Source organism: Oncorhynchus tshawytscha, linkage group LG26 (genome assembly GCF_018296145.1).
Source record: "Oncorhynchus tshawytscha isolate Ot180627B linkage group LG26, Otsh_v2.0, whole genome shotgun sequence".
In the NCBI taxonomy this organism is placed as follows: domain Eukaryota; kingdom Metazoa; phylum Chordata; class Actinopteri; order Salmoniformes; family Salmonidae; genus Oncorhynchus; species Oncorhynchus tshawytscha.
The window spans coordinates 32989683-33011957 of record NC_056454.1 but is presented as its reverse complement, the minus strand read 5'-3'; the positions used below and the strand labels follow the sequence as shown (position 1 = coordinate 33011957).

The window sequence follows — 22275 nt, the reverse complement described above, 5'->3', positions numbered from 1 at the left end:
GCCTGACTTCCCTGCCACCTATACACACAACGTTGACATCTATATTTGGTCTAAACTAGCATTTGAAAGTCTTCATTAAACCTTGCTTCATTAACTCTGATTTTCACAAAAACTATTCTATGTACTCTTTGAAGACAGTTTGTAAAGTTAACATAACATTTCCTAAGATAAGGTTATTAAATACATTTGGGTGGCAATGTGTATCTACACCAACCGGGTCAATAGAGCAGTAGCTAGCAAGGATTAATTATATTAGCATCCCAAAGCAACACATTCATTCATTAAACACAAAAATTTGTAAGAAAATGAATACATAAAAGTATACCAGTTACATTTAAGGACCAAAAATTTGATTGGCACATGGTTTAGGATCGCTGCAGCTGTACATAGTCCATCTGTAAATAGCCCACCCAATCTACCTCATCCCCATACTGTTTTTATTTACTTTTCTGCTCTTTTGCACACCAGTATCTCTACTTGCATATCATCATCTGCTCATTTATCACTCCAGTGTTAATCTGCTAAATTGTAATTCTTCACTACTATGGTCTATTTATTGCCAACCTCCTCATGCCTTTTGCACACACTGTATAGAGACTTTATTTTTTTCTACTGTGTCATTGACTCGTTTATTGTGCTATTGGCTTGTTTATTGTTTACTCCATGTTGTTCCATGTGTAACTCTGTGTTGTTGTCTGTGTCACACTGCTTTGCTTTATCTTGGCCAGGTTGCAGTTGTAAATGAGAACTTGTTCTCAACTATCCTACCTGGTTAAATAAAGGTGAAATAAAAAAAATGAAAATGAACTGATACAGAAAACAACACATGATTCAAACCTTCATTTTTCAATTTAAATTATTATACAACATTCTTGCAATCAATAGTATGTTATGTATATGGGGGACACAAACATCCCAGCTCTGCTGATTTTTCTGGGAAGAGACAGAATCATTAGATCACTTGTTTTGGTCCTGCCTATAGTATGTAGCTTGTTTCTGGTCACAGGGTCAGGAATGTCTGAAAAATAACAAACATCCAGCTAGGCAGTCTGTGACTCCGACTAACAGTCATTGGATGTGACTCTGTGAAAAGACACTGGCTGTGTCCCACATGGCACCCTATTCCTTATAAAAAATACCTAGAGCTCTTGTCATAAGTAGTGCACTAAACGGGGAATAGGGTGCCATTTGGGACACAGTCACAGAATACTAAGGAGTAGTATCACTAGCTCTGGATCATTACAGAACTTGAACCTAATCTCTGAAGAGGGCTGAGGAGTGACTTTCTGTCTGTGGTCCAAATGGTACCCTATCCCACTACTTTTGAACAGGGTCATATGGGCCCTGCTCAATAGTAGTGCACTATATAGGGAATAGGGTTCCATTTGGGATGCAGACCCTGAAACCCTCTTACCTGCAGTTTGGACCCCAGGAAGAGTAGATGCTGCCTTGGCAACATCTAATGGGGATCCTAATAAAATACTAAGTAGCTCCTAATGGGCTCTCCCCTGATGTGAGGCCAGACAGTGTGACTTAAAAAAATATCAAGATCCAACAGAAATTAGTGGAAATGTACATTTTACAACATATTGGTTTAGATTTGAAGCTTTCTTTTCTGCCTTGGTTGGTAACACATGCATGTGGTCTATTCTGACAGTATTCATCTATACATGATAGATATTAGATATTATCGTCTTTCTCCTATAGGCTACTCCCACAAAGAAACTTAGAATTATTCAATGAAAAAAAAATGGATGTGGTTTAACTACTTTATCCCAGTGAGCAAAACTGGTTGAAATGCATGGCAATGAGCATGGCACTTGTTACACTAATGCCTGTTAATGAGTCATTCAATTGGTTAAGGCATTTGTCAGAGTTAATTTAATGAGAAAAACAGTTATTCCAAAGACACATACAGTACACGCATGCACAAGCGTGCATGCACATTCACACACACGTGCATGCACACACGCACGCACACACACACACACACACACACACACACACACACACACACACACACACACACACACACACACACACACACACACACACACACACACACACACATGCACGCACACGCACGCACACACACACACCGCACAAAGCATGCAATGACACAAGACAACACTCAAGGCTAGAGCATGGAGAGGAATGGATGACACACAAGAGCTAAAGTTTCCACATACCTGGTTGGTCAGAGTTGCTACCCGTGACATTGCTGGTCAAGGTGGTGGAGGTTGTGGATGTGATTGTCTTAGCACTGTCCAGGGGAGGAGGAAGTGGAGGAGGAGGAAGGGAACTCTTAGGCGGCTTATTCTTGGTGTTCTCCTGTGCTTTGAGCTTCTTGGCATGTTTACTGCCTTTGTAGTGCGCCTCGGCTTGGCTCTGCAGAGGGAGAACAAATGAACCATGCAATCAGGTACTTTCTCACACAACAGGTCTCAGTCATGGACTGCAATCACATCGCATCACATAGGACAAAAACACACACACACACACACACACACACACACACACACACACACACACACACACACACACACACACACACACACACACACACACACACACACACACACACACACACACACACACACACTCACACATACACACTTCAATCACAGCTTTCAATAGATAGGCCCAATCAGAGGGAAAATTAGAGAGATGTTTGATTGGATCAGGATGTTAGGGTGGATCAGGATGTTAGGATTTTCATATGGCCAATGGGAAGAAGTAGGGTGTGTGTGTGTGTGTGTGTGTGTGTGTGTGTGTGTGTGTGTGTGTGTGTGAGAGAGAGAGAGAGAGAGAAAGAGTGAAAAAGAGAGAGAAAAAAAGCGCGAGAGAGGGCTTTAGACAAAATAATTCATGATAAGAAAAATGAACAAGAAATGGATTCTAGTGAGTGAGCAAAGAGCATTTTGGAGACTGATAGTTTTAAATTGGTTTGATTGTACACTCTATATGCTGGATATATGGGGAAAATGACTACAACACACTCAGCAAATCTTTATGTTGATTTAGGAGTTGAGTGGAATGGGATATCACCTCACCTCAAGGTGGTCTGTTGCATTAAGTCGCTATAGGTTAATAGCTATATTTTACCAATCTTGTTTCCCACATCCTGTCCTTGCACATACAATCATTAGAAGTAATTCATATTGAACCATGGTCCTCTTCTCTGAGGTGGAACATTCCTGTCTTTTTTACCTTTAAAGGTTTGTGGTCCTCTTCATCACACACATAAACCATGCTGCTATGGAAAGGTGTATTAATTGAGGAGCAAACTGAAGTGAAGATATCCCCGTGGCTATAACATTTACAGAAAACATCTAGGTATCCATGGAAACTCAGAACCTCCAATCCTGGAGTGAGAAATCTTTAGAAAAAGTCACTGATCTGAGGACACATGAGTCATTAGTGACATGAGATTATATCTGTGACTCAAGGGTTGCATCCCAATTGCCACCCTATTCCTTATATAGTGCATTACTTTTGAATAGAGCACTATGTGCCCTGGTTAAACAATTGTGCCCTTAATAGGAAATAGGATGATATTTGGAATACAGACAAGATGACTCACCCATATTGCCATGAGACAACCAGTCAGATGAAACACCAGAGAAAATGGAAAATCAAGAATGTTTTCTCTGTCATAGATTAAATGAGACAGTGGGTTTTCCCCAATATGTATACTACCGTGCTCCACACTCATTCTCCGAGTGCATTCTCTGAGGATGTTCTCTAGAGTACGTTCTTGTGAGGACGAGAGTGTGGAGAACGGATAAAACATTACAATTGAGAAGCACTCGCACTTTCCCTACGGTATAACCTCACTCTGCACCTCCCCATTCACTGAACCTCATTCCCGCCAAGACAATGGCAATAGAAACAAAACAAGATATACACAAAGAAAAAGTTTAATTTCATAATTATCTGCTAGTTACAATTGAAGTCGGAAGTTTACATAGGCTTAGGTTGGAGTCATTAAAACTTGTTTTTCAACAACTCCACAAATGTATTGTTAACAAACTATAGTTTTGGCAAGTCGGTTAGGATATCTACTTTGTGTATCACACAAGTAATTTTTCCAACAGTTGTTTACAGACAGATTATTTCACTTATACTTCACTGTATCACAATTCCAGTGGGTCAGAATTTTACATACACTAAATTGACTGTGCCTTTAAACAGCTTGGAAAATTCCAGAAAATTATGTTATGGCTTTAGAAGCTTCTGATAGGCTAATTGACATAATTTGAGTCAATTGGAGGTGTACCTGTGAATGTATTTCAAGGCCTACCTTCAAATTCAGTGCCTCTGCTTGACATCATGGGAAAATTAAAATAAATCAGCCAAGACATCAGAAAAAAAAATGGTTCATCCTTGGGAGCAATTTCCAAACGCCTGAAGGTACCACATTCTTCTGTACAAAAAATAGTACGCAAGTATAAACACCAAGGGACCACGCAGCCGTCATACCGCTCAGGAAGGAGATGTGTTCTGTCTCCTAGAGATGAACGTACGTTGGTACTTCCAAAGTTGTGGCAAAATGGCTTAAGAACAACAAAGTCAAGGTATAGGAGTGGCCATCACAAAGCCCTGACCTCAATCCCATAGAAGATTTGTGTGCAGAACTGAAAAAGCGTGTGCGAGCAAGGAGGCCTACAGACTCAGTTACACCAGCTCTGTCAGGAGGAATGGGCCAATATTCACCCAACTTATTGTGGGAAGCTTGTGGAAGGCTACCTGAAACGTTTGACCCAAGTTAAACAATTTAAAGGCAATGCTACCAAATACTAATTGAGTGTATGTAAACTTCTGACCCACTGGGAATCTGATGAAAGAAATAAAAGCTGAAATAAATCATTTTCTCTACTGTTATTCTGACATTTCACATTTTTAAAATAAAGTGGTGATCCTAATTGACCTAAGACAGGGAATTTTTACTCGGATTAAATATCAGGAATTGTGAAAAACTGAGTTTACATGTATTTTGCTAAGGTGTATGTAAACTTCCGACTTCAACTGTATATGTGAATCGTAATAATCTACCTAGCCAGCTAGTTTAACAGACAAAAATGACCAAAAAACGAATGTTATGCAAGGTAGATGTCAATTCTTCACTGGTAGCTAGCTAGCTAACAATTCTTCATGGCTATCTGACAAGCTAACAGTAGTAGGTAGCCATATTGACATACTTGCAATCCACGCACACTACAGTGGGTATTGTGGGCGGGTAAATATGCATTTTCTGTACTTAACACACATGTGCTTTGCTTTTCAACTAGCTAAAAGCTAGCTAGTTGGAGTCCTGTGTGTACTTCCGTTTGTACTACTGCATGGTAAAGCAACACACAAGTTGAAAATGATTTTTATTTTACATTTATTTAACTAGGCAAGTCAGTTAAGAACAAATTCTTATTTTCAATGATGGGATGTGCTCAAAACCTGGACTCAAACTCAAAACCTGGACCCGTACAAATCAGCTGTGCTTGACAATCTGGACCCCCTATTTCTGAAACTATCCGCCGCCATTGTCGCAACCCCTATTACCAGCCTGTTCAACCTCTCTTTCATATCGTCTGAGATCCCCAAGGATTGGAAAGCTGCCGCAGTCATCCCCCTCTTCAAAGGGGGAGACACCCTGGACCCAAACTGTTACAGACCTATATCCATCCTGCCTAACCTATCTAAGGTCTTCGAAAGCCAAGTCAACAAACAGGTCACTGACCATCTCGAATCCCACCGTACCTTCTCCGCTGTGCAATCTGGCTTCCGAGCCGGTCACGGGTGCACCTCAGCCACACTCAAGGTACTAAACGATATCATAACCGCCATCGATAAAAGACAGTACTGTGCAGCCGTCTTCATCGACCTTGCCAAGGCTTTCGACTCTGTCAATCACCATATTCTCATCGGCAGACTCAGTAGCCTCGGTTTTTCGGATGACTGCCTTGCCTGGTTCACCAATTACTTTGCAGACAGAGTTCAGTGTGTCAAATCGGAGGGCATGCTGTCCGGTCCTCTGGCTGTCTCTATGGGGGTGCCACAGGGTTCAATTCTCGGGCCGACTCTTTTCTCTGTGTATATCAATGATGTTGCTCTTGCTGCGGGCGATTCTATGATCCACCTCTACGCAGACGACACCATTCTATATACTTTCGGCCCGTCAATGGACACTGTGCTATCTAACCTCCAAACAAGCTTCAATGCCATACAACACTCCTTCCGTGGCCTCCAACTGCTCTTAAACGCTAGTAAAACCAAATGCATGCTTTTCAACCGATCGCTGCCTGCACCCGCATGCCCGACTAGCATCACCACCCTGGATGGTTCCGACCTTGAATATGTGGACATCTATAAGTACCTAGGTGTCTGGCTAGACTGCAAACTCTCCTTCCAGACTCATATCAAACATCTCCAATCAAAAATCAAATCAAGAGTCGGCTTTCTATTCCGCAACAAAGCCTCCTTCACTCACGCCGCCAAGCTTACCCTAGTAACACTGACTATCCTACCAATCCTCGACTTCGGCGATGTCATCTACAAAATGGCTTCCAACACTCTACTCAGCAAACTGGATGCAGTATATCACAGTGCCATCCGTTTTGTCACTAAAGCACCTTATACCACCCACCACTGCGACTTGTATGCTCTAGTCGGCTGGCCCTCGCTACATATGAGTCGCCAGATCCACTGGCTCCAGGTCATCTACAAGTCCATGCTAGGTAAAGCTCCGCCTTATCTCAGTTCACTGGTCACGATAGCAACACCCATCAATAGCACGCGCTCCAGCAGGTGTATCTCACTGATCATCCCTAAAGCCAACACCTCATTTGGCCGCCTTTCGTTCCAGTACTCTGCTGCCTGTGACTGGAACGAATTGCAAAAATCGCTGAAGGTGGAGACTTTTATCTCCCTCACCAACTTCAAACATCAGCTATCTGAGCAGCTAACCGATCGCTGCAGCTGTACATAGTCTATTGGTAAATAGCCCACCCATTTTCACCTACCTCATCCCCATACTGTTTTTATTTATTTACTTTTCTGCTCTTTTGCACACCAATATCTCTACCTGTACATGACCATCTGATCATTTATCACTCCAGTGTTAATCTGCAAAATTGTAACTATTCGTCTACCTCCTCATGCCTTTTGCACACATTGTATATAGACTCCCCCTTTGTTTTCTACTGTGTTATTGACTTGTTAATTGTTTATTCCATGTGTAACTCTGTGTTGTCTGCTCACACTGCTATGCTTTATCTTGGCCAGGTCGCAGTTGTAAATGAGAACTTGTTCTCAACTAGCCTACCTGGTTAAATAAAGGTGAAATAAATAAAATAAAATTCCTGATAGAAGGGAGAACACTGAAGAAAAAGGCCAATATGTTGCAGATGCAGTGAACAAGTAAACTTTTATGTTACTTACAGTAGGTGTAGTTGTCAATTAATTAATTCCTGATTAGAGTGAGGACACACTAGAAAAAGTATTATTACATACAATAATAGTGTAGACGCCTTTCTGTTTCTACAGTATCAGCCGGTGTCAGAGGAAGGCCCTACAAATTGTCAAAGACTCCAGCCACCCTAGTCATAGACTGTTCTCTCTGCTACGCACGACAAGCGGTACCGGAGCGCCAAGTCAAGGTCCAAAAAGCTTCTTAACAGCTTCTACCCCAAGCCATAAGACTCCTGAACAGCTAATCAAAGGGCTACCCAGACCCTCTTTTACACTGCTGATACTCTCTGTTTATTATCTATGCATAGTCCCTTTAACTCTACCTACATGTACATATAACCTCAATTACCTCAATTGCCCCCTCTGTACGGTACTCCCTGTACTCCCTGTACTCCCTGACTCTGTACGGTACTCCCTGTATATAGCCACGCTTGTTATTTTACTGTTGCTGTTTAATTATTTGTTACTTTTATTTTCTATTGATCTATTTTATACTTAAACACTTATAATTTTTTTCTTAACTTCTTAATGCATTGTTGGTTAAGGGCTTGTAAGTAAGCATTTCACTGTAAGGTTGTATTCGGCGCATGTGACAAACGCAATTGTATTTGATTTGATTTGATTAGTTGTTTTTGTTGTCAATTCTATTTCTGTATTACTCCATACCTGAGGTCAAAAACACTATATATACAAAAGTATGTGGAGACCCCTTCAAATAATTGGATTTGGCTATTTCAGCTACACCTGTTGCTGACAGGTGTATAAAATCGAGAAAACAGCCATGCAATCTCCATAGACAAACATTGGGATTGGGAGTAGAATGGCCTTACTGAAAGAGCTCAGTGACTTTCAATGTGGCACCATCACAGGATGCCACCTTTCCAACAATTTAGTTTGTAAAATGTCTGCCCTGCTACAGCTGCCTGGTCAACTGTAAGTGCTGTTATTGTGAAGTGTTAATGTTTAGCAGCAACAATGGCTCATCCGCAAAGTGGTAGGCCACACAAGCTCAAAGAAACTTCAGCACTCGGGACCGCCGAGTGCTGAAGCGCGTAGCATCTAAAAATCATCTGTCCTCGGTTGCAACACTCATTACCGACTTCCAAACTGCCTCTGGACGCAATGTCAGCACAATAACTGTTCGTTGGGAGCTTCATGAAATGGGTTTCCATGGCCGAGCAGTCACACACGTCATTGGACTCTGGAGCACTGAAAATGCGTTCCCTATAGTGATGAATCACGCTTCACCATGTGGCAGTCCGACGGATGAATCTGGTTTTGGCAGATGCCAGGAGAACACAACCTGCCCCAATGGAGAGTACCAACTGTAAAGTTTGGTGGAGGAGGAATAATGGTATAGGTGTCACACCCTGATCTGTTTCACCTGTCTTTGTGCTTGTCTCCACCCCCCTCCAGGTGTTGCCCATCTTCCCCATTATCTCCTGTGTATTTATACCTGTGTTCTCTGTTTGTCTGCTGCCAGTTTATTTTGTTAATAAAAACCTACCAGCGTTTGATTTCCTGCTCCTGCCTGTTTCTTGCTCCTGTTTTCTAGTCCTTCCAGGTTTTGACCATTCTGCCTGCCCTGAGACTGCCTGACATTTTGTACTTTACCCCACCGTAATGGATTATTGAACCCTGCCTTCTCTGACCCTGAGACTGCCTGCAATTCTGGACCCTTTACACCCTCTCTGGATTAATGACCACTGCCTGCCTTGACCTGTCGTTTGCCTGCCCCTGTTTTGTTATTAAACTTTGTTTCTTCGACACTGTCTGCATCTGGGTCTTACCTTAAACCGTGATGGTACGAACTGACCATGACTGGCTCAGCAGACTCGGACCAGATCCGCAAAGCCCTCGCCTTCCAAGAAGCCATCATTGGAAGGCACGAGGAGTTGCGTCATGACCAAGCATTGAACACATTGCTGGAGCAATTCCGTGGGTTGTCTACTAGGCAGCAGCGAGATGATCCAGTTCCTGCTCATTAAGTCTCCTCGGGTTCCCGTGGTATTGGGATTCTCCAGGCTCCAGCGACACAATCCCCACGCCCACTGCCTGAAGTCAGCGCAGGCTGTTCCGGGACTTCTTCCTGGGGCCTCGGAGGTTTCCCCGGACCTCTCCGCCATTCCCGTGGAGTACCAGGACCTCCGGGAGGTGTTCAGTAAGGCCCGGGCCACTTTGCTGTCACCGCACTGACCCTGTGACTGCAGGATTGGTATTCTTCTAGGCACCACTCCACCCTGGGGACGACTGTACTCTCTGTTGGGTCCGGAGACCAAGGCTATGGAGACTCCCTAGCTCCTGGGTTCATCCGTCTTACTGCCTCCCCCGCCGCGCAGGGTTCTTCTTTGTGGAGAAGAAGGACAAAACCCTGCACCCTTGCATTGACTACCGAGGTCTCAATGACATCACAGTGAAAAAACGCTACCCTCTACCTCACCTCCTCGGCCTTCGAGCCGCTCCAGGGGCCCACCATGTTCTCCAAGCTGGACCTACGGAATGCCTACCACCTGGTGCGGATACGGGAGGGGGACGAGTGGAAGACTGCCTTCAACATGGCCAGTGGCCACCACGAGTACCTTGTCATGCCCTTTAGCCTTACCCTGCTATGTTCCAGGCTCTGGTTAATGATGTTCTCTGCTACATGTACGGTTCGTTTTCGTCTAACTCAATGACATCCTTGTCTTCTGGGATAAATCATCGCTGCAGGGAGCGTACAGATGGATCCAATCCAGGGAAGGTGAGTGCGGTGTTGGATTGCCCCCAGCCCACGCCTGGAGTCCAGCTGCAGTGGTTCCTGGGCTTCGCCAACTTCCCCCTGTCTGCACTCACCTCACCCAAGGTTCCGTTCATGTGGTCTCCAGCTGCTGATCGGGCATTCCTGGATCTTAAACACCACTTCACCACAGCTCCCATCTTGGTTCATCCTGACCCGTGCCGCCAGTTCATGGTGGAGGCCGATGATTTTGATGTTAGAGTGGGAGCTGTCCTGTCCCAGCGGTCTGCCCTGGACCTCAAGCTGCATCCCGGCACATTCTTCTCCCACCGACTCAACGCCACAGAGAGGAACTGCGATGTGGGGAATCATGAGCTGCTCACGGTGAAGATGGCGTTGGAGGAGTGGAGGCACTAGCTGGAGGAGGCGGAACATGCATTCATCATGTGGACCGACCACAAGAACCTGGAATATCTCCGCACTGCCAAGTGCCTCAATTCCAGACAGGTTAGGTGGGCCTTACTGTTCACCCGGTTCAACTTCTTCCTCTATCCTACCGGCTGGGATCCATGTTCATGCCTGACGCTGTCCGCTCCGTGGTCCTGGAGTGGGCCCACTCCTCCAGGCTTGCCTGCCACCCGGGCTAACGGCGGACCCTGGCTTTTGTGCGACAACGCTTTTGGTGGCCTACCATGGTTCCTGACGTCTCCGCCTTTGTCGCCGCTTGCACGGTCTCCGCCTCAATTCATGGGTATTACTATCGATTTGGTCCCCCCTGTGCTGCTATAACAGCCTCCACTCTTCTGGGAAAGCTTTCCACTAGATGTTGGAACATTGCTGTGGGGACTTGCTGCCATTCAGTCACAAAAGCATTAGTGAGGTCGGGCACTGATGTTAAGTGATTAAGCATGGCTCGCAGTCGGCGTTCCAATTCATCCCAAAGGTGTTTGATGGGGTTGAGGTCAGGGCTCTGTGCAGGCTAGTCAAGTTCTTCCACACCAATCTTGACAAACCATTTCTGTATGGACCTCGCTTTGTGCACAGGGGCATTGTCATGCTGAAACAGGAAGGGCCTTCCCCAAACTGTTGCCACAAAGTTGGAAGCACAGAACAGTCACTGTTCCCTTCACTGAAACTAAGGGGCCTAGCCCATGACAAACAGCCCCAGACCATTATTCCTCCTCCACCAACCTTTACAGTTGGTAATATGCATTGGGGCGGCATATAGCCTTCTCCTGGCATCCGCCAAACCCAGATTCATCCATCGGACTGCCAGATGGTGAAATGTGATTCATCACTCCAGAGAACGCATTTCCACCGCTCCAGAGTCCAATGGCGGCAAGATTTACACCACTAGCTGACGCTTGGCATTGCACATGGTGATCTTAGGGTTGTGTGTGACTAATCGGCCATGGAAACCCACAGTGATCCCGTTCTGTGAGCTTTTGTGGCCGCTTCGCGGGTGAGCCATTGTTGCTCCTAGACATCTCCACTTCACAATAACAGCACTTACAGTTGACCGGGGCAGGTTCTAACAGGTTCAGAAATTTGACAAACTGACTTGTTGGAAAGGTGGCATCCTATGACGGTGCCACATTGAAAGTCACTGAGCTCTTCAGTAAGGCCATTCAACTGGCAATGTTTGTCTATGGAGATTGCATGGCTGTGTGCTCGATTTTATACGCCTGTCAGCAACAGGTGTGGCTGAAATAGCCGAATCTAATTTGAAGAGGTGTCTTCCTACTTTTGTATATACAGTATTGTGAATAAAAACATGTCTAGTTAGATATCTTGCTTTGAAGTAGCCTACCTTATCCATTTGATCCCTGATTCATTGATTGAGGGAATCATTTTATAAAGACAAGTATTTGGTTGTAATGTTGCAATGTTTTTTACCATCCTCCAGGATAGCTACTGCATGGGTTTGCAGGCTTTTGTTCAATGCCTGGTCTAACCAAATCGTAGCCTAAACATCAGCTGCTCAACAGGACCTTGTTAAGCAGACTTGGGTGTTTCAGGGCTGGATTAAAAGCCTGCACATCCAGGAGCTCTCCAGATGGGGGATTGACCACAGAACAGTTCTACTTTGTGGGGGGTTAAGTGCCTTGGTCAAGGGCACAACGGCAAGAGATGGTAGGTACATGGGATCAGACACAGCAGCCTTCCAGTGTCAATAATGCTTAGTTTTTCATGTAGGCTATAATAATACTCATTCAAATTTGGTTAAAAGTCATGGAGAAGTCATGGAAAATGTGTATAAACCCTTAACAGTGAATAATCAGATGTGTCTATAGCATAATGTAATTTGTGAATATCTGTGAACATAGTCTAATGGACCGACTTGGAAAAAGACAGCTCCTGCACTTCTTTCATCCCAAGTTAAGCACTGTGTACAATAGAAACACATTGGCACACTGTTACAAGCTGTCTTTAGGCCATACTGAGTAGTGTTTGCATTTGTTCTCCATTACAGACACCGTAGGTATGCATTATGTCAGCACTCTGTGGACTAGCAGAGAGAATTTATAGAGACATTTAAAGCTGGAAGGCCAAGTGCCAGTCTTGTGAATGGAGTTGGACAAATGCTTTTGAAATACACTCTCTGTATCCCTCTCTCTTTCTTTCTCTGTTTCTCTCTCTCTGCCTCTCTCTCGCTCTCTGTCTCTGTCTCTCTCTCTCTCTCTTTCTCTCTATATCTTTCAAGAGCAAGCATTCTTGTGACACTCTCCTGTACTGCAGTGCGTACAGTACGTGCATGCGTGTGCATGCACATATGTAGCTGAATCACTAAGATGAATCAGACAATTATGCTTTATACATGGTCTGTGTTTTCACGCAGGCTGTCACAACTAGTTCCTTAGTCTCTAAGTTCACCACAGTCACAGTCTCAGTGCATGTAACCTCACCCTGGTGCCCTGGTCCTTCCCAAAAGCTTTCATTGTAGATACTGTAAAATTAGACCTTGCAGACGGCATTCTCATGGTGGAAATCTCACGGAATCTAAACACGCATTGGTTACCCAAGAACTGTTACTGGTTGACTAATTAAATATAAAATCAAACTAAATAGACTAGATAAAAGTTAATTTAAAAAAGAATGTGCCATGATTTCTAAGTTTATAGGAAATACTATTGCAGTGTGTTATGGTATTATAGCTGTTTTCCTTTCCACTCTTAGTGAGGCCACTAGAGAAGGCCGGCAGATGTGTTTTGTGTGGTGTTGTGGCCTCGTTAACTGGAACCTTTAATAGCAGCTAATCTGGAAATAGCATTATCATGAGAGCTCAAGTGAATATTTATTACACATGACAAATAAACTTGAAACTTGGATACTGGTTGAATAAATAAAACTGCCACGATTTCTACAAATTCTCTTTGTGCTGATATATTTTTGTTGTGTTTGTTTTATTCCCACTCCTGTTGAGGCTAATTGAGGGGCAGATGTGTTGTGGCCTAGTTAACATGGAAAGTTTTGTTTTAAAGACAGGGTTAATCTGGAATGGCCTGACCTTTGGGTCTTCTTCTAATCTACTATGTTTCTCCAGAAAACAAAGATCATCCTATTAAGTGTTAAGAAAACGCCACTATATTAATCATAGCTGATTAAAACCCTATGGAAAAACCTCATTCATTTTTTACATGTGATCACGTGAATTGTCCCCAAAAAATGTTTTATGTGATCACTTAATCTTATGTGAAGTTACATGGAGCTACGCATGTGATAGCATGGAACTACACGTGAAGTGTTTGAAAACATGTTTCACATGATTTTGCATGTGAAATTTCACTTGAAATCATGTGATTGGGGGTTTCTGTTTTGAAGCTTCCTGTATCGCTTCTCATGCGGTAGCAGAGAGAACAGTCTATGACTAGGGTGGCTGGAGTCTTTGACAATTTTTAGCGGCTTCCTCTGACACTGCCTGGTATAGACGTCCTGGATGACAGGAAGCTTTGCCCCAGTGATGTACTGGGCCGTACGCACTACCCTCTGTAGTGCCTTGCGGTCAGAGGCCGAGCCGAGCAGTTGCCATACCAGGCTCTCAATGGTGCAGCTGTAGAACCTTTTGAGGATCTGAGGACCCATGCCAAATCTTTTCAGTCTCCTGAGGGGGAATAGGTTTTGTCATGCCCTCTTTACAACTGTATTGGTGTGCTTGGACCATGTTAGTTTTTTGGTGATGTGGACACCAAGGAACTTGAAGCTCTCAACCTGCTCCACAACAGCCCCGTCGATGAGAATGGGGGCGTGCCCGGTCCTCTTTTTCCTGTAGTCCACAATCATCTCCTTAGTCTTGATCACGTTGAGGGAGAGGTTGTTGTCCTGGAACCACACTACGAGGTCTCTGACCTCCTCCCTATAGGCTGTGTCGTCGTTGTCGATGATCAGGCCTACCACTGTTGTGTCGTCTGCAAACTTAATGATGGTGTTGGAGTCGATGGTGTTGGTGCCTGGCCGTGCAGTCATGAGTGAACAGAGAGTACAGGAGGGGGCTGAGCACGCCCCTCTGAGGATCAGTGTGGCGGATGTGTTGTTACCTACCCTTACCACCTGGGGGCGGCCCGTCAGGAAGTCCAGGATCCAGTTGCAGAGGGAGGTGTTTAGTCACAGGGTCCTTAGCTTATTGATGAGCTTTGAGGGCACTATGGTGTTGAACGCTGAGCTGTAGTCAATGAATAGCATTCTCACATATGTGTTCATTTTGTCCAGGTGGGAAAGGGCATTGTTGAGTGCAATAGAGATTGCTTCATCTGTGGATCTGTTAGGGTGGTATGCCACTTGGAGTGGATCTAGGGTTTCTAGGATAATGGGGTTGAATTGAGCCATGGCCAGCCTTTCAAAGCACTTCATGGCTACAGACGTGAGTGCTACTGGTCAGTAGTCATTTAGGCAGGTTACCTTAGTGGCCTTGGGCACAGGGACTATGGTGGTCTGCTTTAAACATGTTGATATTACAGACTCTGACAGGGAGAGGTTGAAAATGCCAGGAAAGACACTTGCCAGTTGGTCAGCACATGCTCGCAGAAACATGTCCTGGTAATCCTTCTGGCCCTGCGGCCTTGTGAATGTTGACCTGTTTAAAGGTCTTACTCACGTCGGCTGCGGAGAGCGTGATCACACAGTTTTCCGGTATACAGTGCCTTGCGAAAGTATTCGGCCCCCTTGAACTTTGCGACCTTTTGCCACATTTCAGGCTTCAAACATAAAGATATAAAACTGTTTGCTTATGGTGGAAAACAGCTCATTGAGTACGGTCTTAGTGCCAGCATCATTCTGTGGTGGTATGTAGACAGCTACGAATAATTCGGATTAAAACTCTCTTGGTAGATAGTGTGGTCTACAGCTTATCATGAGATACTCTACCTCAGGTGAGCAAAACCTTGAGACTTCCTTAAATATCATGCATCAGCTGTTATTTACAAAAATACATAGTCCGCCACCCCTTGTCTTACCTCACCTTCTATCCTGCCGATACAGAGATAATAACCAGCCAGCTGTATGTTGATAATGTCGTCGTTCAACCACGACTCCGTGAAGCATAAGATATTACAGTTTTGAATATTCCTTTGGTAGTTTAATCTTCCTCGTAGATCATCGATTTTATTTTCCAACGATTGCAAGTTTGCTAGCAGAATGGAGGGCAGTGGGGGTTAATTCAATTGCCTACGAATTCTCAGAAGGCAGCCTGCCCTCCAGACCCTTTTTCTCCGCCTTCTCTTCATGCACATGACAGGGATCTGGGCCTGTTCCTGGCAAAAGCAGTATGTCATTCACGTCGGGCTCATCGGGCTGTTAAAGGTAAAAAAGGATTCTGCCAGTCCGTGGTGATTAATCACAGTTCTGATGTCCAGAAATTATTTTCGGTCATAAGAGACGATAGCAGCAACTTTATGTACAAAATAAGTTGAAAAATAAGTTACGAACAACGCAAAGAAAAAAAAAGAGAAAAAGCTATTGGATAGGAACACGTAAAACATCAGCCTTCTTCTCCAAAAAAGACCCTGACTTGAGCACAACTACTTTAAGGGGTGTAGTAGAGCTCCACTTTAATGAAGCCATTGAGGACCTTTCAGTCTTATCTACACTTCTCATACTACAACATCATTAAGCTTTATTGACGAAAGCAGGTTGTGTTTGCGTTTGTATCATATCTGCCATCTCAGGTATGGTTCACATGGAGTTTCCTCCAAACTAGGGAACTTAGCTCAGCTGGATCATATATAGACACATGCGCGTGTGCGCACACAGCTTACACACAAACATGTGCTTGCGGAGCACACCACACACACACACACACACACACACACACACACACACACACACACACACACACACACACACACACACACACACACACACACACACACACACACACACACACACATACACACATACACACAGCCACTGAGTGTTGACACCACAGCTAACCTAAAATGACATGGCTTCTGAGGAAAAAGCTTGCTTCCTCTCAGTGCCTGCTGGCTTTGCTTTCATCTGAATGAGATGTCTCTCTCTTCAATTGAACGCAAAATGGTTGAGGATAGAGCCTGCAGCCCTCCGAGCTGTATCAATCCAATATTGGCCTGACTTCAAACATACAGGGCAGATGATATTCTCTCTCTCTCTCTCTCTCTCTCTCTCTCTCTCTCTCTCTCTCTCACTCTCTCTCACTCTCTCTCTCTCACTCTCTCTCTCTCTCTCTCTCTCTCTCTCTCTCTCTCTCTCTCTCTCTCTCTCTCTCTCTCTCTCTCTCTCTCTCTCTCTCTCTCTCTCTCTCACTCTCTCGACATTCTTCAACAACGAGTTAAAAAGCTGATAGTTTAATAAATAACAGTGGAAGGGGATAGGCATTGGAGCAATATACTGGTGAATGTCGTGAGAGTTATTTTATCAAGATCTTTGAGAATGATTGCAGTTGGTATGTCTGGTAGCCAATAGCCATCTGTGAAAGTTTTTTTATATTGCAAAAGAGCACATCGAAAAGCTCTTTTTCACAGTGGGAATAAACTGAGATTAAGTTTTAATTAAAAAAACACATTTTATGGACCTGTTAGTTTGCCTGTGGGTTTAGCCTGAAGCATGATTCATGCATTATAAATAGAGACATTTATTTTATTGAGGCTGCACATAAACCACTGCTGGACAGGCATTAATCAGAAGCCTTTAACTTCTTATGGCTGCAGGGGCAGTATTGAGTAGCTTGGATGAAAGGTGCCCAGAGGTGCCCAGAGTAAACGGCCTGCTCCTCAGTCCCAGTTGCTAGTATATGCATATTATTATTAGTATTGGATAGAAAACACTCTGAAGTTTCTAAAACTGTTTGAATGATGTCTATGAGTATAACATAACTCATATGGCAGGCAAAAAACCTGAGAAGAAATCCAAACAGGAAGTGGGAAATCTGAGGTTGGTCTATAACTTTTTGAAGATTTCGTCCGAAGTTCGGCTGGACCTGCACGATCGTTTGGATTTGTGTACTAAACGCCCTAACAAAAGTAGCTACTTGGACATAAATAATGGACATTATCAAACTAAATCAAACATTTAATGTGGAACTGGGATTCCTGGGAGTGCATTCTGATGAAGATCATCAAAGGTAAGGGAATATTTATGATGTTATTTCTGATTTCTGTTGACTCCAACATGGCAGACTTTTTTTTCTGAGCACCGTCTCAGATTATTGCATGGTTTGCTTTTTCCGTAAAGTTTTTTTGAAATCTGACACAGTGGTTGCATTAAGGAGAGGTATATCTATATTTCCATGTCTAACAATTTTATTTATCGACATTTATAATGAGTACTTCTGTAAAATGATGTGGCTCTCTGTAATATTTTAATAGGTGTGCGTTTCTTTTTCTTCTAGATCGCTCTCTGCAATATCACCAGATGTTTTTGGAACTAGTGAAGGTAACGCGCCAATGTATACTGAGATTTATTTATATAAATATGAACTTTATCAAACAAAACATACATGTATTGTGTAACATGAAGTCCTATGAGTGTCATCTGATGAAGATCATCAAAGGTTAGTGATTCATTTTATCTCTATTTGTGCTTTTTGTGACTCCTCTCTTTGGCTGGAAAAATGGCTGAATTTTTCTGTGAGTTGGTCGTGACCTAACATAATTGTTTCTGGTGCTTTCGCTGTAAAGCCTATTTGAAATCGGACACTGTGGTGGGATTAACAACAAGATTACATTTAAAACGGTATAAAATACGGTATAAGGAATTTTAATGATGAGATTTCTGTTGTTTTGAATTTGGCGCCCTGCACTTTCACTGGCTGTTGTCATATCGATCACGTTAATGGGATTGCAGCCCTAAGAAGTTTTAACTAATATGATTAATCTCTAAGGATTTGTCCCAAATGGCACCCTATTCCCTATAAAGATTACTACTTTTGACCAGGGCCCTATGGTAGTTGGTGCACTATGTGGGGAATAGGGTGCCATTTGGGACACGGTCTAAACTGCTGGCTGTTAAAAGGTTCTGATTGAGGATGTTAAGTAACACAGACGTTGACTTGAATGCTCTTTCATAGTCAATATATAAGGGCCAACCATGCTGGTATGGAAATGCAATAAAACCAATTTTGAGTCGTGTACTCCGGGTCAAAAAAATTGCTTAAATGGTAGCAACTTGCAAGACTGTAAATTAGAATGGCATTCCACTTGAAGCCTATCCAACATCAGAGAGATAGCTACCACACTGTAAACGTTGTGCAATTTACCCTTATCACAAAGGCAATAATGTATCTTGAATAAATTGGGTTTAAAGAAGGAGGCAATTCTAAATTCCTTTCCATTTAAGCAATAAAAAAAACTGTCAGATTGGTTTACTCTTCATCTTTAATCATGACTTTACTCATATATACTCAGTAGCAGGGATTATGGCATTGTCCACATAAGCACACATTGCTGTGAGAAATCTCGAGGGCAGCTAAATCTATTATTAGGTTGTTAGTCACATCCTCGGGAGAAGGTGATCGGTTATCTAGTGAGCTCATTTTATTTGCAGTGCGGTGTGCTTACCATGCTTACAGTGCTGTCACCTAGCTACAGGCCTTCCGGTATACAGTATTGTATATTTAACAGCTGTTCACTCATTCTATTTGTATGTCTGTGTCCCAAGTGGCACTCTATTCACTATATAATGCACTACTTTTGACACGGCCCATTCAAAAGTAGTACACTATAGGAAATAAAGTGCCATTTGGGACACCGACTATTGCTCCTCCTGAGCGGCAGACAAAGCCTCTATAAGAAATTGTTCAGCACTTGAAACTTCATTAGAATCTCATTAAGCGAGTGCTAAGATCGACAGGCGTCCTCTCCCCTCCCTCCCTCCCTCCCTCCCTCCCTCCCTCCCTCCCTCCCTCCCTCCCTCCCTCCCTCCCTCCCTCCCTCCCTCCCTCCCTCCCTCCCTCCCTCCCTCCCTCCCCCTCCCTCCCTCTCCACTCTCTCATCTGACTCCTGAATTGGATGGCACACAGCAGCTACAGCAGTCTTCAGTTTTACATTCACAGCAGCAGCAGGATGGGGACGGGGATGGAAAGGCATCAGTGCTTTAATGAGCCCTGTCTGGACACACCACGTAATTTCAACCAGGAAATGTAGGTAATATTTGGTTGAGACGTTGATCAATGAGATTTCAACCTTTATTCACCCAATTAAAAACACATCAGCAAGAAGTGTTATCACTGCACTTTGAACCATTTAAAAGCACAACAAAGTTCAAATGGAAATACAATGTCAGATATTTTGTATTTATACAACAACTTAATGTGTTATCACCGTGCTTCACCTAATAACACAACCAAATAACCAAAATTGCAGTTGAAATTAGATTAAAAGTACGTAGTGTAAGGGATCAATGCTGTTTTAGATTCTGCACATTATTATAGCAATTGTGAAATCTCCACAGACCTTTGACCTTTGCATGCTAACATAAATTTAACCAGTTTGGGCCCAGTGGGATGTCTTTCCTGCACTGCATTAACAACAAGGCAGACAAGCACCAGAGTGACAGTGCTAAGAGGGCATAATGCTCAAAGTAAAATACATTATGAGTAATCATGTTTCCTTTAAGCCACTTAGTTTTTTCTAATCCAAGTGATTTCTAATCCAAGTGAGTGTCACAAATGGCAACATTTTCCATTTATAGTGTACTATTTTCGACCAGGGCCCATAGGAATAGGGTGCCATTAGCGAGACAGTCCAGGCTTACTTAAAGCACTTTCTATTTCCTCCAGTGTGTGATGACGTATATCTCCTGGAGTACTGGGCCGTAAAAATCATTTCTGTGTGTTATGACCAACAAAAGAATAGCAAGAACAGGTCTGCCGTGCATTTATACAGTATAGAGAGTTGTGTGAGTTTGACAGAAGATGAAGGAATGTAATATCAAATGTGTCAGGGTTGGTGACACAGGGCCAAATCTCTCTGACACTTCAACAGGGCCTTCTCTTCATGTTAAGGGGGTGGTGAGTGGCTTCAGAGTGACTGTGATAGTCTTTAGACAATGGCACCCGTTTCCCTATATAGTGCCCTACTTTTGACCAGGGCCTATAGAGCGCATAGGGCTCTGGTCAAAGGTAGTGCACTGTGTATGGAATAGGGTGCCATTTGGGATGCAACTGTGACAGTCTCCAAACAGAGAGGAGAGGAAGGAGACTGGTAGAGACAGAGAGGAGACTGGTAGAGACAGGCCTTTCTCCCTGCATGGATCACAATACGGAGGATACATGCAACCAGGATTAGCATCAAAAACATTTGTTAGCAGCAACTTCTTTGATATTTCAGGCTTCACCCCCCGTGAACTCTTCCAGACAGAGAGAGAGCAGATAGAGAGAGAGCGGCAGACTGAAAGAGAGAGATGGTTTGCTTCTCTTGAAAGCATTCTTTAATACTTATCTTGAGAACAGAACGCTTTACGTTATCATGACAAATTAAATCTTTTTTCCTCTCTTCCTTGGTACTGGGAAAGAAAATAAGTAGAAGTGGCCACAACTTTAATCTCCCACAGTCATCTCTGTTGGAAAAGGAGTGTTTCACAGTCGATAACAATCAAGCAATTACACCCAGCTGGGGACAACAACGGGAGGGAGAGGAAGAACACCTTGAGTCCCTCTAGCAATGTGATTATGTCTAGCTAGAGTATGTGTTTCTCAAACATCCAGGAGCTTTCAGTGGTTTAGGGATCGTGATGGAAAGAACGTGCCAACAATTGTTCCTGTTTGTTTACAATCTAGATCTAGAACACAACAGAAGATAAACAACAAACCCTGGTGATAAAAAGCTGAGTCTGAAATGGTACTCTATTCCAGTGCACTACTTTTGTCCAGAGCCCTATGGGCCCTGGTCAAAAGTAGTGTACTTTATAGGGGATAGGGTGCCATTGGAGAAATCTTTCCTCAATTACTCTTCACAGTAGGACCCCTGTATCAGACTGGGCTCTCTGCCAACCCAACATAATTTATCTCCTATTATAATGCCTTAATCAAGGCCAGCAGAGAGAGAACAACACAGCAACACAGGAAGTAATTACCACTTCCTTATGGGAGAAAACAGACCACAATAGACTGGCCACACAGTTGGTAATCTCAGCACCCAGAACCATATCTCCTTTGGTCTGGACAGTTAGTATATTACAATGTTTCGTCTGTCACAAAAGGCCAGCAGAGAGAGAACAACACAGCAATACAGGAAGTAATTACCACTTCCTTATGGGGAGAACAGACCACAATAGACTGGCCACACAGTTGGTAATCTCAGCACCCAGAACCATATCTCCATTGGTCTGGATAGTTAGTATATTATAATGTTTCGTCTGTCACCAAATACTACAAAGTAGTCCACCTGTACAATTTGGTCTCCAAAACTTTCCCTATTGGGTACTACAGAGTAAATATTGTATTCTTTCTAACAAAGATATCTACATACATGTGACTCGTTTTAGGAAACTAGGCATATGTCGCATGTCACTACTTCACAGGAGTTGCATTTGAACGTAAACTTTTTATTTATCGAAATGTGTTTTTTAGCAGAAATGCCTTCTGGAACATGTTAACTTTTATGTGCTTTAATAACAAACTTGTA

General features: G+C 43.4%; 1 protein-coding gene across 1 annotated transcript in view; it reads right to left on the bottom strand.

The window, feature by feature from the left end:
• The window catches only part of znf385b (zinc finger protein 385B), a 160054-nt gene that overhangs the window by 4640 nt on the left and 133139 nt on the right, over positions 1-22275 (bottom strand). Inside the window, exon 5 of the mRNA XM_024389610.2 lies at positions 2190-2388. Within this exon, the coding sequence (XP_024245378.1) occupies positions 2190-2388 (199 nt within the window). The remainder of the gene's footprint in view (positions 1-2189; positions 2389-22275) is intronic.